This window comes from Macaca thibetana, chromosome 5, assembly GCF_024542745.1.
Source record: "Macaca thibetana thibetana isolate TM-01 chromosome 5, ASM2454274v1, whole genome shotgun sequence".
Classification (NCBI taxonomy): Eukaryota; Metazoa; Chordata; class Mammalia; order Primates; family Cercopithecidae; genus Macaca; species Macaca thibetana.
Genome location: NC_065582.1, coordinates 147,335,351 through 147,355,904, shown reverse-complemented (window position 1 = coordinate 147,355,904; position 20,554 = coordinate 147,335,351). Strand labels below are relative to the sequence as shown.

Sequence of the window (20,554 nt, the reverse complement as noted above, 5' to 3'; positions counted from 1 at the left end):
AATGTTTAAAGTGATTTTATTTTTTAAATTTTTATTTATTTATTTATTTGTTTAATTATTTCAAGATGGAGTTTTGCTCTTGTTGCCCAGGCTAAAGTACAGTGGTACGATCTTGGCTCACTGCAACCTCCGCCTCCCGAGGTTCAAGCCATTCTCCTGCCTCAGCCTCCCAAGTAGCTGTGACTACAGGCACCCGCCACCATGCCCAGCTAATTTTTATATTTTTGATAGAGACAGTGTCTCACCATGTTGGCCAGGCTGGTCTCAAACTCCTGATCTCAGGTGATCCCGCCCACCTCCGCCTCCCAAAGTGCTGGGATTACAGGCATGAGCCACGGCCCCCGGCCTTCAAGTGATTTTAGCTGGGAAATATATTTGGAAAACCTGGGTGGGAACACAGAAATATAAACATATTTTGTTATGCTTGTGGAGTTTTTAAATAAACTTTCTTTAACCGTTGTTATTTAATAGTCTTATTTAAATAGCTTTAACAACAGACACTTTTACAGTACACATGAAGATATTTCAGCCAAAATGTGACCAAACTCATACACAGATTTGGAAATGGAACTTTTGACGAATGACTGAGGGTTCCTTGAATACACCAGTGTGATGTGTTTGGCTTGCTCATCTGTCTTGAACCCATCTTTCCAACAGTGTCCCGTCATGTCTTCCTCTGGCTCCCAATCCCTTCTTCACCTATTTCTGAAGTTGTGCCTGCTATCTTATTTGTTTCCTATCATCCACAGAATTTATCTGAGTCTGGACTTCCAGGGGCATCAAAAAAATGCTGCCACATTAGACTGGAGGAGGGAACAGAATGAGATATTAGGTCCTGGTCGTCTCTCAATGACATTAGGCCCTGATAGCTGGCTCCAAAAGGAAAAGAAGCTGACTTTCCCTTTAAGCTACTGAATCTAAAGAACAAAGGTTGAAGCTCCCTTAAATCAATCATTACAAAGGTAGATGGCTTTGTACAAATTAGAGGGTGACCTTGGAAAATTGTAGAATGGCTGTTGTGCAAGGTTGCAGGTCCCAGGTTGCACTCCCCTACTAACCTTATTTTAATTTTCCCAACAGATCTCCTTTATGAGTGTCCAACCAAAGAACACACATAGATGGATATGGCAAACTCACAATCTCGGAGCAAAACTTTTTACCTTGTTACTTGGCAAATAGGATCAAGTTATAACCAAAAGTACTGCACAGAGGACCTCCCCCACATTCTCTACATGAGAATGAAGAGGCTGTCTTCAGCCCAGAGCAAAGATAACCCTAGATACCTTGATAGCCTATGTAAATAGCAGCAAAGGTGAAAGAGACACTGTGGACCGTGAAGGTCACCTTGACAACACATCCGTATGTATATCCGGAAAACCTGCATGGAAAGCTACTGCAGAGCTATGTCTTCTGAGCGCTACTGTTTCTCATTCAAAGGCTGATGTAACCAAGATTTTTATCGCAACTTAGGTCATCTTTCATATAATCACTGAAATTTAGTGTCTGCAAAGGCAAGACACTAGATTTGTAAAGCAACAAGTTTAAGGCTCAGAATCTGGGCTACACGGGCTCAGTGCTTTCCAGTTTGCATGGAGAGGTGCACGATAGGCCTGAGGGGAGGTACTGATCACTGGGTCTTCCATGGATGATAGTCCTAAGCCTACCAAGGGATTAAGTGACTTGTTAGAAAAAAGCAAAGAATGCCCTCCTTTGAATCCTAGTAATGCCTGACTGCTTTTGTTTCTAATCAGGAAAAAAAAAAAAAAAAAGTGGTTTTCAAGAATGTCTGTCGTGATTCTAGCCCCAGAAAAATCCAGAAAGAATAGCTGAAACCATTTAAGGTAGTGCCTGTCCCAGGCTCCTCTGTGATTCTTCCAGAAGTTGCAATCTCAGGTTGGAGAAAAGGAAGGAGGCTACATTCTGAACACTTCTCTGAGAGGAAATTTTTTTTTTTTTTTTTTTGGAGACAGAGTCTCACTCTGTCACCCAGGCTGGAGTGCAGTGACTCAATCGAGGCTCACTGCAACCTCCGCCTCCCTGGTTCAAGTGATTCTCCTGTCTCAGCCTCCTGAGTGGCTGGGACCATAGGCGCATGCCATCACGCCCAGCTAATTTTTGTATTGTTTTTAGTAGAGAAGGGGTTTCACCATGTTAGCCAGGCTGGTCTCAAACTCCTGACCTCAAGTGATCTGCCCACCTCAGCCTCCCAAAGAGCTGGGATTACAGGCGTGAGCCACTGTACCCAACTGGAAAGCTTTTTTTTTTTCCTTGAGTCAGGGTGTTGACCTGTCCCCCAGGCTGGAGTGCAGTGGTGCCATCTCGGCGCATCACAACCTCTACCTCCCTGGCTTAAATGATCCTCCAACCTCAGCCTCCTGAGTAGCTGGTACTACAGGTGTGCATCACCATGCCTGGCTTTTCTTTTTTTTGTAGATATGGGGTTTCATCATGTTGCCCAGGCTGATCTTGAATTCCTGAGCTCAAGCGATCCTCTCACCTTGGCCTCCCAAAATGTTGGGATTACAGGTGTGAGCTTTCCAAGAGGAAAGCGTTCTTTTGTTTTGTTTGTTTGTTTGTTTGTAATGGAGTTTCACGCTTGTTGCCCAGGCTGGAGTGCAATGGCACGATCTCAGCTCACTGCATCACTGTAACCTCTGCCTCCCGGGTTCAAGCGATTCTCCCGCCTCAGCCTCCCAAGTAGCTGGGATTACAGGCATGCGCCACTATGACCAGCTAATTTTGTATTTTTAGTAGAGACGAAGTTTCTCCATGTAGGTCAGGCTGGTCTGGAACTCCCCACCTCAGGTGATCTGCCCGACTCATCCTCCAAAAGTGCTGGGATTACAGGCGTGAGCCACCACGCCCGGCCTGAGGAAAGCATTCTTAAGGATCCTTGGGAATATCTGGGTGCTAAATGGTGCCAGAATCTTCCAATGAAAATTGAGTAAGGACAAGTGGACAGAGGTATACCTCAAGGCATTTATTTCTCCGGAAAATCTTCCAGGAATTTATTTAAATTGTGTTTTCTTGCCTAAAGCAGGATGGCACGTTTCAGAATCCTCACCCCTTACCTCAATGCTACTTTCCCCATCTAACAGGGTTTATGGAATATTTTCAGGGTCCATAGGATCAATCTGGTTTGAATCCATTGTTCATATTTGGTTGTCTTTGACCTACATAAAAGGCAGTTTCAGACAGTTTATCCTGATATAAAATATCTCCAGTAAGCAAAAGAAAAGCTAAGGAACAAAACTGAAAGCAGGCTCTGTGTGCTAAAGATAACGAGTTTGTGCATCCGTTTTAGAAACTCGCAAATAGTGGAGGCCAGGCACAGTGGCTCACGCCTGTAATCCCAACACTTTGGGAGGTTGAGGCGAGTGGATCACCTGAGGTCAGGAGTTTGAGACCAGCCTGGCCAACATGGTGGAGCCCCATCTCTACTAAAAATACAAAAATTAACCGGGCTTGGTGGTGCTCACCTGCGGTCTCAGCTACTCGGGAGGCTGAGGTGGGAGGATCACTTGAACCCGAGAGGTGGAGGCTGAGTGAGCTGAGATGGTGCCACTGCACTCTAGCCTGGGTGACAGAGCAAGACTCTGTCTCAAAGAAAAAAAAAAAAAAACAAACACTTGAATAGTGGAGAAATTGAGAGACCAGGGAAGAGATGTCAAGAGACAAGCAAGACAAATGCTGAGGGGAAGAGAGTGGCTGTGACACAGATGAAGGACAATTCCACAGCTAACTGGGACACAGAAGTGGCCTTGGCATTTAACTGGCATGGAGTCCTTAATGTTTGCTCCTTCAGCTGTGGCTGTGACAGTTAACTGAGCCATGGCTTCTGGCTTCTTTTTTTTAATTTATTTTATTTAATGCCATATTTTATGCCGTTTTATGTTTCTCTTTCACATGTTTCATCCTTATTTTCCTGATAAGAAACTTTCTGAGGGTAAGTTCCTGTGCCATCTATCTCAGTCTCTCAGCTCAGGGCAAGCCAGGCATGGAAGTAAGTGCTCAGGAAGTATGTGTCATATTAAATGGACCAGAAACCCATCACGAAGCTGTATTGTAAGAGAGCTCAACTGGAAATGCAAACTCCAGAGGACCAATAACAACTTCCACCTTTTGGCAGCACCTCCTGCGTGCTCTATTCTATGCTACCTATTTCATGCATATATTAGCTCTAAATCTGACAACAACCTTATAGAGGATTTTTTTTTTTTCTTGAGACAGAGTTTTGTTCTTGTCGCCCAGGCTGGATCTCTGCTCACTGCAACCTCCACCTTCTGGGTTCAAGTAATTCTCCTGCCTCAGCCTCCCAAGTAGCTGGGATTACAGGTGCTTGCCACCAGGCCCAATTAAGTTTCGTGTTTTTAGTACACACGGGGTTTCACCACGTTGGCCAGGCTGGTCTCGAACTCCTGACCTCAGGTGATCCGCCTGCCTCGGCCTTCCAAAATGCTGGGATTACAGGCATGAGCCACCGCGCCTGGTGGATATTGTTTTTATTAACCTCATTCTACAACTGAGGATACTAAGAGATTTCAGAAGGGTTAAGTGACTTGCCTCAGGTTACACAATAAGTACGTGAACTTCAAGCCTAGGTGTGCTGACCCCAAAGCTCACACTCTTTCCATTGGTCTTCTGCTGTGGGCAGTGCCAACCACCCTTTAATAATCATACCAATAATAGCTAAGGCTTATATAGAGCTTACTCTGTGCCAGGCATGATTCTATAGCAGTTCACACAGGTTAATTCACTCAATTCTCACAACATCCCTAGGAGGTGGGCTCCATTATTATTCATTTATAGGTTCAGGGCCTGTGTTTTCCTGGACTTCTAAATTAGGACCAAAGGAAGATTCTGTAGAATGGTGAAAGATCACTGCTCTGGGTCGGGCGCGGTGGCTCACTCCTGTAATCCCAACACTTTGGGAGGCCAAGGAGGGTGGATCACCTGAGGTCAGGAGTTCCAGACCAGCCTGACCAATATGGTGAAACTCTGTCTCTATTGAAAATACAAAACTTAGTCGGGCGTCGTGGTGTGCACCTGTAATCCCAGCTACTCAGGAATCTGAGACAGGATAATTGCTTGAACCTGGGAGGCGGAGGTTGCAGTGAGCTGAGATCGCACCACTACACTCCAACCTGGGTAACAGAGTGAGACTCCATCTCAAAAAAAAAAAAAAAAAATCACTACTCTGTGTCTTCTTGTGTAGAGGAGCAAACCCTAAGAGGACCCGGGAAGGGAGCCAGGCAGAGGGGAAATAAGAGCCTAGACTAGGCTTTCTGCCAGCCTCCAGCCCTCCTGTAGCAGAAACTTTAGGTTGGAAGCATCAGGGGCATAGAGAACAGACTTTGAGGTCATCGGGGCTCCCTGGCACTTTCCCCTGAATCACTCTATGCTGCATTCATTTTATCCATGAAAAGACCATTTACCAGCCACGTTACAGCTCTTGTAAGTGAGGACAACAAAGATCAATAATATTTTCTTCTTTTAGGCTCACTCGAAAGTTTGGCATAACTACAACACACATTTCCGCCCACATCAGAAGGGTTGGTTATCGATCACATTGGGATCTCACTGGATCGAGCCAAACCGGTCGGAAAACACGATGGATATACTCAAATGTCAACAGTCCATGGTTTCTGTGCTTGGATGGTTTGCCAACCCTATCCATGGGGATGGCGACTATCCAGAAGGGATGAAAAAGAAGTTGCTCTCCATTCTACCCCTTTTCTCTGAAGCAGAGAAGAATGAGGTGAGAGGCACAGCTGATTTCTTTGCCTTTTCTTTTGGACCCAACAACTTCAAGCCCCTAAACACCATGGCTAAAATGGGGCAAAATGTTTCACTCAATTTAAGAGAAGCACTGAACTGGATTAAACTGGAATACAACAACCCTCGAATCTTGATTGCTGAGAATGGCTGGTTCACAGACAGTCATGTGAAAACAGAAGACACCACGGCCATCTACATGATGAAGAATTTCCTCAGCCAGGTGCTTCAAGGTTGGTTGTACACTTGCTTAATTTTTTAAAAATTCTAAAAATTTGCAGGATATTTAAAATCACCTTTGAATATATAACTATTATTGTTGGGCAGTTTTTTTTTTGAAATGGAGTTTCTTTTTTTTTTTTTTTTTTTTTTTTTTTTTTGAGACGGAGTCTCGCTCTGCCGCCCAGGCTGGAGTGCAGTGGCCGGATATCGGCTCATTGCAAGCTTCGCCTCCCGGGTTTACGCCATTCTCCTGCCTCAGCCTCCCGAGTAGCTGGGACTACAGGCACCCACCACCTCGCCCGGCTAGTTTTTTGTATTTTTTAGTAGAGACGGGGTTTCACCGTGTTAGCCAGGATGGTCTCGATCTCCTGCCCTCGTGATCCGCCCGTCTCGGCCTCCCAAAGTGCTGGGATTACAGGCTTGAGCCACCGCGCCCGGCCCGAAATGGAGTTTCTGTCTGTCTCCTAGGCTGAAGTGCAGGGGCACCATCTTGGCTCACTGCAACCTCTGCCTCCTAGGTTCAAGTGATTCTCCTGCCTCAGCCTCCTGAGTAACTGGGATTACAGGTGTCCACCACCACGCCCAGCTAATTTTTGTATTTTTACTAGAGACAGGGTCTCACCATGTTGGCCAGGCTGGTCTTGAACTCCTGACCTTAAGTGATCCACCCGCCTCAGCCTCCCAAAGTGCTGGGATTACAGGCATGAGCCACCATGCCCGGCCTGGCCTTTTTTTTTTTTTTTTTTTTTTTTTTTTTTTTTTTTTTTTTTTTTTTTTTTGGAGACGGAGTCTGGCTCTGTTGCCCAGGCTGGAGTGCAGTGGCCGGATCTCAGCTCACTGCAAGCTCCGCCTCCCGGGTCTACGCCATTCTCCTGTCTCAGCCTCCCGAGTAGCTGGGACTACAGGCGCCCGCCACCTCGCCCGGCTAGTTTTTTGTATTTTTTAGTAGAGACGGGGTTTCACTGTGTTAGCCAGGATGGTCTCGATCTCCTGACCTCGTGATCCACCCGTCTCGGCCTCCCAAAGTGCTGGGATTACAGGCTTGAGCCACTGCGCCCGGCCCGGCCTGGCCTTTTGTATCGTCCAATTTTTTTTTTTTTTTTTTTTTTTTCCAGATGGAGTCACTCTGTGGCCCAGGCTGGAGTGCAACAGTGCGATCTCGGCTCACTGCAACCTCTGCCTCCTGGGTTCAAGTGATTCTCCTGCTTTAGCCTCCTGAGTAGCTGGAATTACAGGTGTCCGCCACCACGCCCGGCTAAGTTTTGTATTTTTAATAGAGACGGGGTTTCACCATGTTGGCCAGACTGGTCTCAAATTCCTGACCTCAGGTGATCCACCTGCCTCAGCCTCCCAAAGTGCCAGGATTACAGGCGTGAGCCACCACACCCAGCCATTGTATTGTCCAATGTTGACAGAACTTTTTCATGTTATTCCCATATTCTTTTTTAAATAAAAGTTTGAGAACAGAATCCTTTCAGACTAGAGCTACATCCTTAATTGGCAAGAAGATGCGTTTCATTCTTTATAAAGGACATAGTGCTAAAAGAGGTATGCTTAAAGTTTCCTCACAGTAGTACTTTATTCTGAGATGTTGAAAGTGTTTCTTGAAACTGTGATCTTTATACTCTATTACACGAAGGTATGATGAAAAGGTCTGAAGACAAAATGAGTTGCTTCTATTGCTCCCAGTGACTTTTGGCCCCCACTTAGCCCCTCACTCCTTACTCTATTACTCAAGTAGTGACATCTACAGGTGGCTAACAGAAACAATAGAGCAGAAGACAAGCTGAGGTTACAATGGTTCTGTTCCCTGGAGTTGGGCTCTATTTCACTCTCATATTAAGGAATTCTCTGTGGATCTTTCTAAAATTCTGTTGCTCTCTTTAAAAGTCACAAGCCAGGAAGAAAATCCTAGGTGCCGCTGGAGAGAGCCTTCAGGGAGGGTCCTGAAGGAGAACCAGACCCTGCCACCCCAAGTTGCAGGAAGGAACAGCATGGAACCGAGCCACGCCCAGCTACAGGCCATGCATGTGGGAGCCAAGGCTGAGGGCTCTGCCTACAGGGTCTGGGTCAAATGTCATGCTCTTGGGCAGAAGGGGTGTGCACTCCCCAGGTGTTACCGTTCCACCTCTCCTTAGGGCCCTACAGCAGCTATAGACTAGAACCAGGGCCTGTTGAACATATTTATCTTCTTGGAAACTCTTGGCCTGGATTTTCCTCATTTAAGGAAAAGAATGTCATGGATAAAAATCCCAAAAATGCAGAGATGAGGAGGCATTTCTATGAGGGAAGTGAAATCTTTTAAGAAAGAAAAAAGGATTCAGGGCTAATTTGGGTATTTGTTGTTTGGACTGCTGCTGTTGATTTTCTTTTCTCTCTCTTTTTTTTTTTTCTTTTTTTGAGATGGAGTTTTGTTCCTGTTACCCAGGCTGGAGTACAATGGCACAATCTCGGCTCATTGCAATCTCCACCTCCTGGGTTCAAGTGATTCTCCTGCCTCAGCCTCCTGAGTAGCTGAGATTGTAGGTGCCCGCCACCATCCCTGGCTAATTTTTGTATTTTTAGTAGAGACGAGGCTTCATTGTGTTTCCTGACCTCAGGTGATCCACCCACCTCAGCCTCCCAAAGTGCTGGGATTACAGGCATGAGCCACCGCGCCCAGTCTGTTGATTTTCATATTTCATTTTTACACAATTCCTACAAGTTACTGAATAAGAGATTTAAAGCTAGAAAGGTCCTTAGAGATCCTATTTTCCAATCTTTTTTGTTTACAAATGAGGAAACTGAGGCCAAGAAACTTGCCCAATAGCATGCTCCCTAGAGCATAGCAGGGTAAGCGCCTCAGCACCCTGCTCCTTAGCTCAGCCAGTTTCCATTCTCTTACATCACTTTTCTTCTTTTACCTCCTTATGTCTACATTCATTTACGTCAATTCTAAAAGCAGATTTTTAGAAACTCCTTGGGCAGAAGGGGTGTCCATGCCCCAGGTGTTACCATTCCACCTCCCCTTAGGGCCCGACAGCAGCTATAGACTAGAACCAGGGCCTGTTGAACACATTTCTTAGAAACTCTTGGCCTGGATAGTTTCCTAGAATTAATAGCTTATCCATAAACAAGAACCAACTCAGACTTGAAATAAGAAACTCTTGGTCATGAGCAGACATATGCATTGATCCCAAAGAGTTCTGGAAATTACCATGCCCTCTGACACAGATTTGCACACCAAGTCTCAGGAGTATTTAAGGTGTGATCCTTTAACTGTGACATTCACTTGGTCCAAGCGGGAGTCGGGGGATCAGGAGATACCAGTCTTGATGAAAATAATTGCCACTTTTGAAGTATAAACATGAATTTTCTATTTGATACAGCAGACCTGAAAATTAGGGGAAAGGTTCGTTTTACAATATGCTGCCCTCTGGCACGTTAGTGAAATTGTAAACACGAACTAGAATGTTTAGGCCTCTGAACATCTCTGCTTTCTTTTCTCTGTGCAGCAATAAGGTTAGATGAAATACGAGTGTTTGGTTATACTGCCTGGTCTCTGCTGGATGGCTTTGAATGGCAGGATGCTTACACCATCCGCCGAGGATTATTTTATGTGGATTTTAACAGTAAACAAAAAGAGCGGAAACCTAAGTCTTCGGCACACTACTACAAGCAGATCATACGAGAAAATGGTTTTTCTTTAAAAGAGGCCACGCCAGATGTGCAGGGCCAGTTTCCCTGTGACTTCTCCTGGGGTGTCACCGAGTCTGTTCTTAAGGTAAGTGGTTACTTCCAAATTAACCATAAACTGGGGCAAACAGCACACACTATTTCATTTACTCAATGACAGCTGAGAGATAGCTGTCAGACAATATCAAATACCACAATTGTATGGAGATTATGAAGGAGAGCTAGGGAAAGAGAAGGGAGAAAAAGAAGTAAATAGATGCTGAGAGCCTTTCATGGGCCAGAACTCATAATTGGTGATGGAGATGGAGAGGTGAAGAGGCTGCCCTCAAGAAGCATACAGTCTAGAGGGAACTTACTGTCATTTCTGTGTCAGGTTTTTGTTATAATAGTAATGTCAAAATGATAGGAAATTTGTTTTTAGATTTTTGTTTTGCCAAAAGCAAATTATTAGCAGCGCCTTGTTTAATTGATTCTTGCTGTTTCACAGAGTTGGGTAATTTGCCTTCTGAGGTCTCTATATCCCAGTGGAGCCTTCCCACACGTCTCATTCCTCACCCCATTCAGCTGTCCTTAAAAGTCATCTCCTCGATAAGGCTTCCCTCCACTCCAAAAACCATCCTCCTATCACTTCTCTTCCTCTTTTCCTGCTTTTCTGTAGCGTACTCGCCACCTCCTGACATACTTTGTGCTTTCCACATTTTCCATACTTATCACCTGTTTCCCCTACTAGAATGCAAGCTGCATAAGAGCAGAAATGCCTGAGGCTTTGATGCCTGCTATATGCCTCACTAGGGCAGTGCCTGGCACCTGGCAGGTGCTCGTCTTCTAGAACCAGGTGAATGAATGAGATCGCCTTTTAGTTTTATTATTATTTTAACTATGCTACCTGGAAATCAAGAAATCACCTTTTAGAGCCAGATGAGACCTTAAAGACCTCCCATTCCAAATCCTTCATTTTGCAGGGGAGGAAAGTGAGACCTATCAACTTGCTGAGATAACGAGCGCTGGCAGAACTGTTAACATCCCTTCTTCAAGCTTCCAGATGCACAGTCATTTAACTGCTATGTATGCACGTTCTCTCTACTTCACCTTTTTTTTTTTTCTGAGACAGGATCTTGCTCTGTCACCCAGGCTGGAGTGCAGTGGCACAATCACAGCTCCCTGTAGCCTCACTCTCCTGGCCTCAAGTGATCATCCCACCTCAACCTTGAGCTGGGACTCCAGGTTCACGCCACTATGCCCAGCTAATTTTTGATTTTTTGTACAGACAGAGTCTTACTATGCTGCCCAGACTGGTCTGGAACTCCTGGACTCAAACAAACATCCTGCCTCAGCCTCCCAAAGTACTGGGGTTACAGGTGCAAGCCACTCCATCCAACCTACTTAATGTTAAAACCCTCATCTTACAGGCAACGCAACTGAAATTTAGGGGGCGGTTACATAACTTGCCCAAGTTACCTAGGTCTGTCTTCCAACCACTATGCTTTAAGACTTCACAATACCACACTATTGCATTGTTTTTGGTTTTGTTTTTTCTTTTTGAGACAGAGTCTCACTCCGTTGCCCAGGCTGGAGTGCAATGGTGCCATCTTGGCTCACTGCAACCTCCGCCTCCACAGTTCAAATGATTCTCCTGCCTCAGCCTCCCAAGTAGCTGGGATTACAGGCACCTGCCACCATGCCTGGCAAATTTTTCTTTTTTTTTTTTTTTTTTTTTTTGGAGACGGAGTTTCATTCTTGTTGCTCATCGCCTAGGCTGGAGTGCAATGGCAGGATCTTGGCTCACTGCTGCAACCTTCGCCTCCTGGGTTCAAGCAATTGTCCTGTCTCAGCCTCCCAAGTATCTGGAATTACAGGCATGTGCCACCACTCCCGGCTAATTTTTGTATTATTAGTAGAGACGGGGTTTCACCATGTTGGCCAAACTGGCCTCGAACTCCTGACCTCAGGTTATCCACCCACCTTGGCCTCCCAAAATGCTGGGATTATAGGCATGAGCCGCCGCGCCCAGGCAAATTTTTGTATTTTTAGTAGAAACAGGGTTTCACCAAGTTGGCCAGGCTGGTCTCAAACTCCTGACCTCAGGTGATCCACCCACCTCGGCCTCCCAAAGTGCTGGGATTACAGGCGTGAGCCACTGTGCCTGGCTTTCTCTTTTCTTTTCTTTTCTTTTCTTTCCTTTCCTTTTCTTTCCTTTCCTTTTCTTTTTTCTCTTCTCTTCTCTACTTTTCTTTATTGAGACGGAGTCTCACTGTGTTGCCCAGGCTGATGTGCAGTGGTGTGATCTTGGCTCACTGCAACCTCTGCCTCCTGGATTCAAGCAATTCTGCTGCCTTAGCCTCCCAAGTAGCTGGGATTACAGGTGCCCACCACCACGCCCAGCTAATTTTTGTATTTGTAGTACAGATGGGGTTTCACTATGTTGGCCAGGCTGGTCTTGAACTCCAGGCCTCAAGTGATCTGCCTGCCTCAGCCTCCCAAATTACAGGAGTGAGCCACCGTGCCCAGACATGCCTGTATTCTATTAATAGAAGCATATGGAAAGACAACAAGATGTACAAGGATTGAGACCAGACAAAAGGGTTCAAACCATGAATTAGCAAAGTTCTCAGGTTATGAATCTCAACCCCTGTGGACATTTATTTATATTTATATAATTATTTATTTATTTAATTTTTTTTTTTTTTTTTTTTTTGAGATGGAGTCTCGCTCTGTCGCCCAGGCTGCAGTGCAGTGGCACGATCTCGGCTCACTGCAAGCTCCACCTCCCAGGTTCATGCCATTCTCCTGCCTCAGCCTCCCGAGTAGCTGGGACGACAGGTGCCCGCCACCATACCCGGCTAATTTTTTATATTTTTAGTAGAGATGGGGTTTCACTGTGTTAGCCAAGATGGTCTCCATCTCCCGACCTCGTGATCCGCCCGCCTTGGCCTCCCATAGTGCTGGGATTACAGGCGTGAGCCACCGTGCCTGGCCATAGTTATTTATTTTTGAGACAGAGTTTTGCTTTGTTGCCTGGCTCACTGCAACCTCTGCCTCCCATGTTCAAGCAATTCTCGTGCCTCAGCCTCCTGAGTAGCTGGGATTACAGGCGCCTGCCACCCTGCCCAGCTGATTTTTTGTATTTTAGTAGGGACAGGGTTTCACCATGTTGTCCAGGCTGGTCTCAAACTCCTGAGCTTAGGCAATCTACCTGTCTCGGCCTCCCAAAGTGCTAGGATTACAGGCGTTAGCCACCGTGCCCAGCTGTGGATATTTATTTATTTGAAATAGTCTCACTCTGTCTTCCAGGCTGGAGTACAGTGACGTGATCTCAGCTCACTGCAATCTCTGCCTCCTGAATTCAAGCGATTCTCCTGCCTCTGCCTCCAGAGCAGCTAGGATTACAGGTGCCTGCCACTGTGCCCAGCTAATTTTTGTATTTTTAGTAGAGATAGGGTTTCACTATGTTGGCCAGACTGGTCTCGAACTCTTGGCCTTAAGCAATCTGTCTGCCTCAGACTCCCAAAGTGCTGGGATTACAGGTGTGAGGCACTGCACCCAGCTCCCTGTGGATATTTAAACAAGACTTTAGCAAGAGCTCAGGGTGATGAAGGGGGAAAGGTATAGAGAGCAGAATAAACACAGTGTCTCATCTTCAGCTTGTGTCCCCTCCAGAGCCAGTTCCTGCCTCTTCCTTCACATGGCAGAGGCAGGAGAGTTCAATACTATTCATGTTCAGATTTTGCTAAAATGTCTTTTTCCCTATCACTTCAATTGAGTTTATATTTTTCAAAATTCCAGACCTAGCAAAGAAAGACCCCAGGAGATATAAGAGTTCCTTTGCCTGCCTGTATGGGAGACCCAACCTACAAGCTCCTGCTTCAGCTAAAACCCACCTGTTCCTTAGATACTGTGAATGTCTGCCCCTTCTACATTTCAGAGCAAGAACTGACCACGGGGTCAGGCAAAGCGGTTCTGTGATCTGTCAGGTCTGGGTTTCATGCTCGTCTCTGGAGCCCAGCGAGGAGCCAGCTTCACTTGAACCACTTGGATTAAGAATGAGGATAAGGCTGATCCGAGTGCACTGGTGTTTACAACTTATTGGTTACAACCAGTTATAGATTTCTGTTCCTTCTCTACTCCCACTGCTTCATTTGGGTAGCCTAAACCTAAATAAATAAATAAATAAATAAATAAATAAATAAATAAATAAATAGGGATGACTGGTTTGCCAAGAAAAATTACGGTGCTTTTTGAAAAATCAGCCAATAAATATATGAATAGACACTGTGTACACAGAAAACTAGATGTCCTCTATAGGGAGACTGACAAAATTAAAGTAATACTTGAAAAATATTACTTAGCCAGGCCGGGCGTGCTGACTCACTCCTGTAATCCCAGCACTTTGGGAGGCCAAGGTGGGAGGATCACTTGAGCTCAGGAGTTTGAGACCAGCCTGGCCAATATGGAAAAACCCTGTCTCTACAAAAAAAACTGGGTGTGGTGGTGTGGGCCTGTAATTCCATCTATCATTCCATCTACTCGGGAGGCTGAGGCAAGAGTATCACTTGAGCCCAGGAATTGAAGTTTGCAGTGAGCCGTGATTGTGCCACTGTACTCCAGGCTGGGCAACAGAGCAAGACCCTGTCTCAAAAAAAAAAAAAAAATTACTAAGCCAAACTTTGCACATTTCTGTCTTATTTTCCCTAGCCTCTTAGCATTCTTTTCTCCTCCAACGTTTTACTTTGAAAAATTTCGAACTTATTCAATAGAAATGCATATTCCCTTCATCAAGACTGACTGTTAACATGCTGCCATATTGGTTTCAATTCTGCCTCTCTCCCTTTTTTTTTTTTTTGAGACAGGGTCTCAAAAAAACCTCCACCTCCCGGATTCAAGAGATTCTCCTGCCTCAGCCTCCCAAGTTATAGGCGCCTGCCACCACGCCCAGCTAATTTTTTGTATTTTTAGTAGAGACGGGGTTTCACTATTTTGGCTAGGCTGGTCTCGAACTCCTGACCTCATGATCCACCCACCTCGACCTCCCAAAGTGCTGGGATTACAGGCGTGAGACACCCGGCCTCTGCCTCTCTCTTTCATAAACTTTCGATAAATTGCAGACATCATTATACTCCACCCCAAAATATCTCAGCATGTATCTCCTAAGAACAAGGACATTCTTATGATTCCCAGGAAATTAAACATTGACTCAACGCTATCTAAAATACAATCCATATTCAATTTTTTTTAATGTTCCAAAAATGTCCTTTATGGATTAAAAAAATCTTTGATTAAGAATGCAAACAAAGATCAAACGTTGGTTGTCATGTATCTTTAGCATCCTTTAATTCAGGGCAATCACCTCATGGCACTGCCCTGTTTGAAGAGTCCAGGCCAACTGCTTGTAGATTTCTCTGGTTGTCTTCTGAGTCTAATGACTCAGTTAACCATTTCTGGAAATAATACTACATAGATGATGTGCCTTTTTATCACATCAGGAGGTCAATGATGTCAATTTGTTTCATTACTGAAGATATTACTGTGGTTGAAGTAGTATCACCAGATTTCTTGGTTAAGGTGGCATTTGCGGCTAGGCACACTTGTTCACTCCTGTAATCCCAGCACTTTGAGAGGCCAATGTGGGTAGATCACTTTGGTCGAGGACGCAGTCTAGTGTGGGCGACAGAGCAAGACCCTGTCCCTCCTCCCCACTCCCCCCCAAAAAAAAGAAAAAAGAAAAAAAAGGTGACATTTGCCATGTGGTAACTTTTCCATTTTTAATTAAGAAGTAATCTGATGTTGGCCAGGCTCAGTGACTCACACCTGTAATCCCAGCACTTTGGGAGTCCAAGGCAGGCATATCACTTGAGGTCAGGACCAGCCTGGCCATTGTGGCAAAATCCTGTCTCTACTTAAAAAAAAAAAAAAAAAAATTAGCCAGGCATGGTGTGGCACGGGCTTGTAATCCCAGCTACTTGAGAGGCTGAGGCAGGAGAATCACTTGAACCTCAGAAGTGGAGGTTGCAGGGAGCCAAGATCGCACCATTGCACTCCAGCCTGGGCAACAGAGCGAGACTCTGTCCAAAAAAGAAAAAAAGAAGAAGAAGTAATCTGATGTTGATACTTGGGACTCTATGAATATCCTATTCCTCAACAACATTTCACTCCATGGTTTTAACATTCTTTCATGAGCCGGGCCGGGCCCAGTGGCTCACACCTGTAATCCCAGCACTCTGGGAGGCCAATGTGGGCGGATCACCTGAGGTCAGGAGTTCAAGACCAGCCTGACCAACATGGTGAAACCCTGTCTGTACTAAAAATACAAAAACTAGCCGGGCACGGTGGCAGGTGCCTGTAATCCCAGCTTCAGGAGGCTGAGGCAGGAGAATCGCTTGAACCCAGGAGGCGGAGGATGCAGTGAGCCAAGATCGTGCCATTGCACTCCAGCCTGGGAGACAAAAACGAAACTCCATCTCAAACAAACAAACATTCTTTCATGAACCTTGCCTTAATTGTTACTTTGTAGATTGCAAAATGGTAAATTTCTAATCGGATTATTCCCTCTACATTTATTAGCTGGATTCTCTTAAATTTGATGCCTTGTAATTCATTATTGTCATTATGATATTGTTCCTTTTGATGCTCAAATTGTTTCTAATTTAGTCAATGGGACCCCCTCAAGCGGTTCCTGTCTTTTCCACATTTCCCTTTCAGTTTTTAAGCACTTCCTTATTTTCTGGCACAAGATGCCCCAGCTTCATCTCATTCTTCTCCTAGAAAAAGCCATTTCTCCAAGGAGTACAAGGTCCTTTTGGTGGGACATGGGATTTTAGAAACAAGCTTTGGGAGCTGGGGTTGGGATTGGGATGCATCATCTTTAACTAGAAAATCAACCTCTTAGCAGATTAATCATACACACTTGCTGAGACTAATGCTTTCTGAAGGTTTTTAACGTAAGACATTTTTATTTGATCTTGCCTTGCCCCATAGCAAGACTGCCTTTTATAAACATCCTTTCAATACCATGTTCTGAGTTTTCAAAACACTGAAACTGGCCATCTAGGCTAGGAGGATTTTACTCAAATAATTAATTATATACAGATTTAACTTCATGCTCACATGATCAATGTTCTCTTAGTTTAATGTTCTAGATAACTGGTTGGCAGATGGCAAATGGGCAGTGATATGGTTTTGTAATTAAACTATGAAAGATGACACACGAAAAAACAATTAGATGGAAAATATTTACCAAAGGTTAATTATAGTTTTTTCCTGGTGTATTTAAATTCTGTCATGAGGGAGAAAAAAGTACTTTAAAACAAGTACATAACTTTTACTTTCCGTTATTAATCTTGAATTTGGAAATGTTTTTCTTAAGGGCTTTGTTTTAGTTTAGACTCAAGGGCCTAGCAGGCAATTATTGCCACTAGGGAAAATGAAACCCAAGTCATGACTACATTGTGTTTGTACAGTGCATTAGAGTTCCCAGAGTCACTGAGTCCTCACAGCACACCTGTGAAGTGGGTGAGATTACTCCATCACTATATAGCTGCCAAGCCTGAGTTTCAAAGGGGCAGAACTAGAACAGGAGTCCAGGGCTCTCTCCTTCGTGGAGAGACAAAGAATGAGACACTGTCGGATCCAAGTGTCAACCTTGGGAGTTTCTGGGGATATTCTACTGTCCTTTCCACCCATAACCCAAGCGCCTTGCATAGAAAACGTGTCAGCATTCTGTTGGATTAATAAATACTATGTTTTCACAGGCACATGGGTCGGGGAAACATGATGGATGCAAATGTGATTTCGCTTGGACTTTTCTTTTTTTCCTTTTCTTTTCTTTTTTTGCTCTTGTTGCCCAGGCTGGAGTGCAATGGCGCAATCTTGGCTCACCGCAACCTCTGCCTCCCAGGTTCAAGCGATTCTCCTGCCTCAGCCTCCAGGGTAGCTGGGATTGCAGGCATGCGCCTTCACGCCTGGCTAATTTTGTATTTTTTTTTTTTTTTTTTTTTTTTTTTAGTAGAGACCGGGTTTCTCCATGTTGGTCAGGCTGGTCTCAAACTCCCGACCTTAGGTGATCTGCCCCCCTCAGACTCCCAAAGTGCTAGGATTACAGGTGTGAGCCACTGCGTCCAGCCTGGACTTTTAAAATAGAATTTAGAGATATGCATTCAGCAAATGCAAGGGGTCATTGCCTACCCTATCGTACCAGCCTCTTTTAGGAACTGTGCCTGGGGTCAACCAGCCTCTCTTCTCAGTGAAATCTCTACAACAGGAATTTCTTTTCTTTTTTTTTTTTTTTTTTTTTTTTTGAGACGGAGTCATGCTCTGTCACCCGGGCTGGAGTGCAGTGGCCGGATCTCAGCTCACTGCAAGCTCCGCCTCCCGGGTTTACGCCATTCTCCTGCCTCAGCCTCCCGTGTAGCTGGAACTACAGGCGCCCGCCACCCCGCCCAGCTAGTTTTTTGTATTTTTTAGTAGAGACAGGGTTTCACCGTGTTAGCCAGAATGGTCTCGATCTCCTGACCTCGTGATCCGCCCGTCTCGGCCTCCCAAAGTGCTGGGATTACAGGCTTGAGCCACCGCGCCCGGCCTACAACAGGAATTTCAACTTTGTCTTCAATTTATAGCAGGGTTTAGAATCTATCTTTTGTTATTGCTTTTAACTGAGTGTACCAAGCCAATTTCCTGATGCATTTGAACAGAATCACATCAAACCCCACCATGTAACCTGGGGTTTAAAGTCAAACGAACTGGAAAATGGCTTCCCAATGTTTTCTCCAACAACTTGTTTTCTAAGCCAGGGCCCGGGTGTGGCTCCTTCTCTGTTTTCTGGTCTCCCTGGGAGATTTCAAGGACTGGAAGAGGCCTGGCGGTGGCTTAGGCCTGTAATCCCAGCACTTTGGGAGGCAGAGGTGGGCAGATCACTTGAGCCTCCACCTGCCAGCGCATGCTTGACCTGAATGAGCTTGTTTTTCACAGCCCGAGTCTGTGGCTTCGTCCCCACAGTTCAGCGATCCTTACCTGTACGTGTGGAACGCCACTGGCAACAGACTGTTGCACCGAGTGGAAGGGGTGAGGCTGAAAACACGACCCGCTCAATGCACAGATTTTGTAAACATCAAAAAACAACTTGAGATGTTGGCAAGAATGAAAGTCACCCACTACCGGTTTGCTCTGGATTGGGCCTCGGTCCTTCCCACTGGCAACCTGTCCGCGGTGAACCGACAGGCCCTGAGGTACTACAGATGCGTGGTCAGTGAGGGGCTGAAGCTTGGCATCTCCGCGATGGTCACCCTGTACTATCCGACCCACGCCCACCTAGGCCTCCCCGAGCCTCTGCTGCACGCCGGCGGGTGGCTGAACCCATCGACGGTGGAGGCCTTCCAGGCCTACGCTGGGCTGTGCTTCCAGGAGCTAGGGGACCTGGTGAAGCTCTGGATCACCATCAACGAGCCTAATCGGCTAAGTGACATCTACAACCGCTCTGGCAACGACACCTACGGGGCGGCGCACAACCTACTGGTGGCCCACGCCCTGGCCTGGCGCCTCTACGACCGGCAGTTCAGGCCGTCACAGCGCGGGGCCGTGTCGCTGTCGCTGCACGCGGACTGGGCGGAACCCGCCAACCCCTATGCTGACTCGCACTGGGGGGCGGCCGAGCGCTTCCTGCAGTTCGAGATTGCTTGGTTCGCTGAGCCGCTCTTCAAAACCGGGGACTACCCCGCGGCCATGAGGGAATACATCGCCTCCAAGCACCGGCAGGGGCTTTCCAGCTCCGCACTGCCGCGCCTCACCGAGGCCGAGAGGAGGCTGCTCAAGGGCACGGTCGACTTCTGCGCGCTCAACCACTTCACCACTAGGTTCGTGATGCACGAGCAGCTGGCCGGCAGCCGCTACGACTCGGATAGGGACATCCAGTTTCTGCAGGACATCACCCGGCTGAGCTCCCCTACGCGCCTGGCTGTGATTCCCTGGGGGGTGCGCAAGTTGCTGCGGTGGGTCCGGAGGAACTATGGCGACATGGACATTTACATCACGGCCAGCGGCATCGACGACCAGGCTCTGGAGGATGACCGGCTCCGGAAGTACTACCTGGAAAAGTACCTTCAGGAGGTGCTGAAAGGTAAGGGCGGGGCCCCTTCAGACACAGGGCAGAGCGAGATTCCTGACAAGAACAAAGAATGAGAGGGGCAGGCTGGTGCCTGACGGCATCCGATTTGTGGCACCCAAGTCCTGTCAATTGAATTTTGTCTTGAAAACTGGCCTATGGATTTTTGGAAAAATTTTTAAATCATAAAAGTAACACATACCCATTATAGAAAACTGGGCACGTGGAGAAAGTTTTTTAAAAATCACCTGAAATCTCACCCCCCAGGATAAAGTCACTATTGTGGATTATTTTCAGCATGCTTGCTAGCCTTTAAAAAAATTTTTGTGGGTACATAGTAGGTATATAAATTTATGGGATACATGAAATGTTTCCATACAGCCATGCAATGTGAAATAACCACATCATGGTAGCCTAAGCGAGCCAGCAAGTGGGGAAAACCAACTGTGATTCCCGGGCTGCACCAAGAGCACGTCTGAGGTTCACAATCAGGCCAAATAGGCAACATTTTTCTGCTTGTGACCCTTTAAACAAAAGTGACAACCTTCATTGCTCTGCTCCTTAAATTTGCTTTCTCCTCCAAGAGTTTTTGGATTATTTATGGATCAAAGTTTCACAAATTTACTTTAAATTATACACATTTTCACCTTCTCCTTTACATAGATCATAAAAGAATAAATGTCAAAAAAAAAACCTCCAATAAAAATCACTACCTTTATTATGGGCATAATTTTAGGTTGTTTCAATGAAAACTAAATTCTTGTTCAAAGATATTTCAGTCCATTTGTGATT

General features: G+C 45.8%; 1 protein-coding gene across 1 annotated transcript in view; it reads left to right on the top strand.

Annotated features, from left to right (window-relative positions):
- The window catches only part of KLB (klotho beta), a 47,364-nt gene that overhangs the window by 24,239 nt on the left and 2,571 nt on the right, over positions 1 to 20,554 (top strand). The window contains exons 2-4 of the mRNA XM_050790339.1: positions 5,498 to 6,008; positions 9,492 to 9,760; positions 18,634 to 19,777. Coding sequence (XP_050646296.1) covers positions 5,498 to 6,008; positions 9,492 to 9,760; positions 18,634 to 19,777 — 1,924 coding nt within the window. The remainder of the gene's footprint in view (positions 1 to 5,497; positions 6,009 to 9,491; positions 9,761 to 18,633; positions 19,778 to 20,554) is intronic.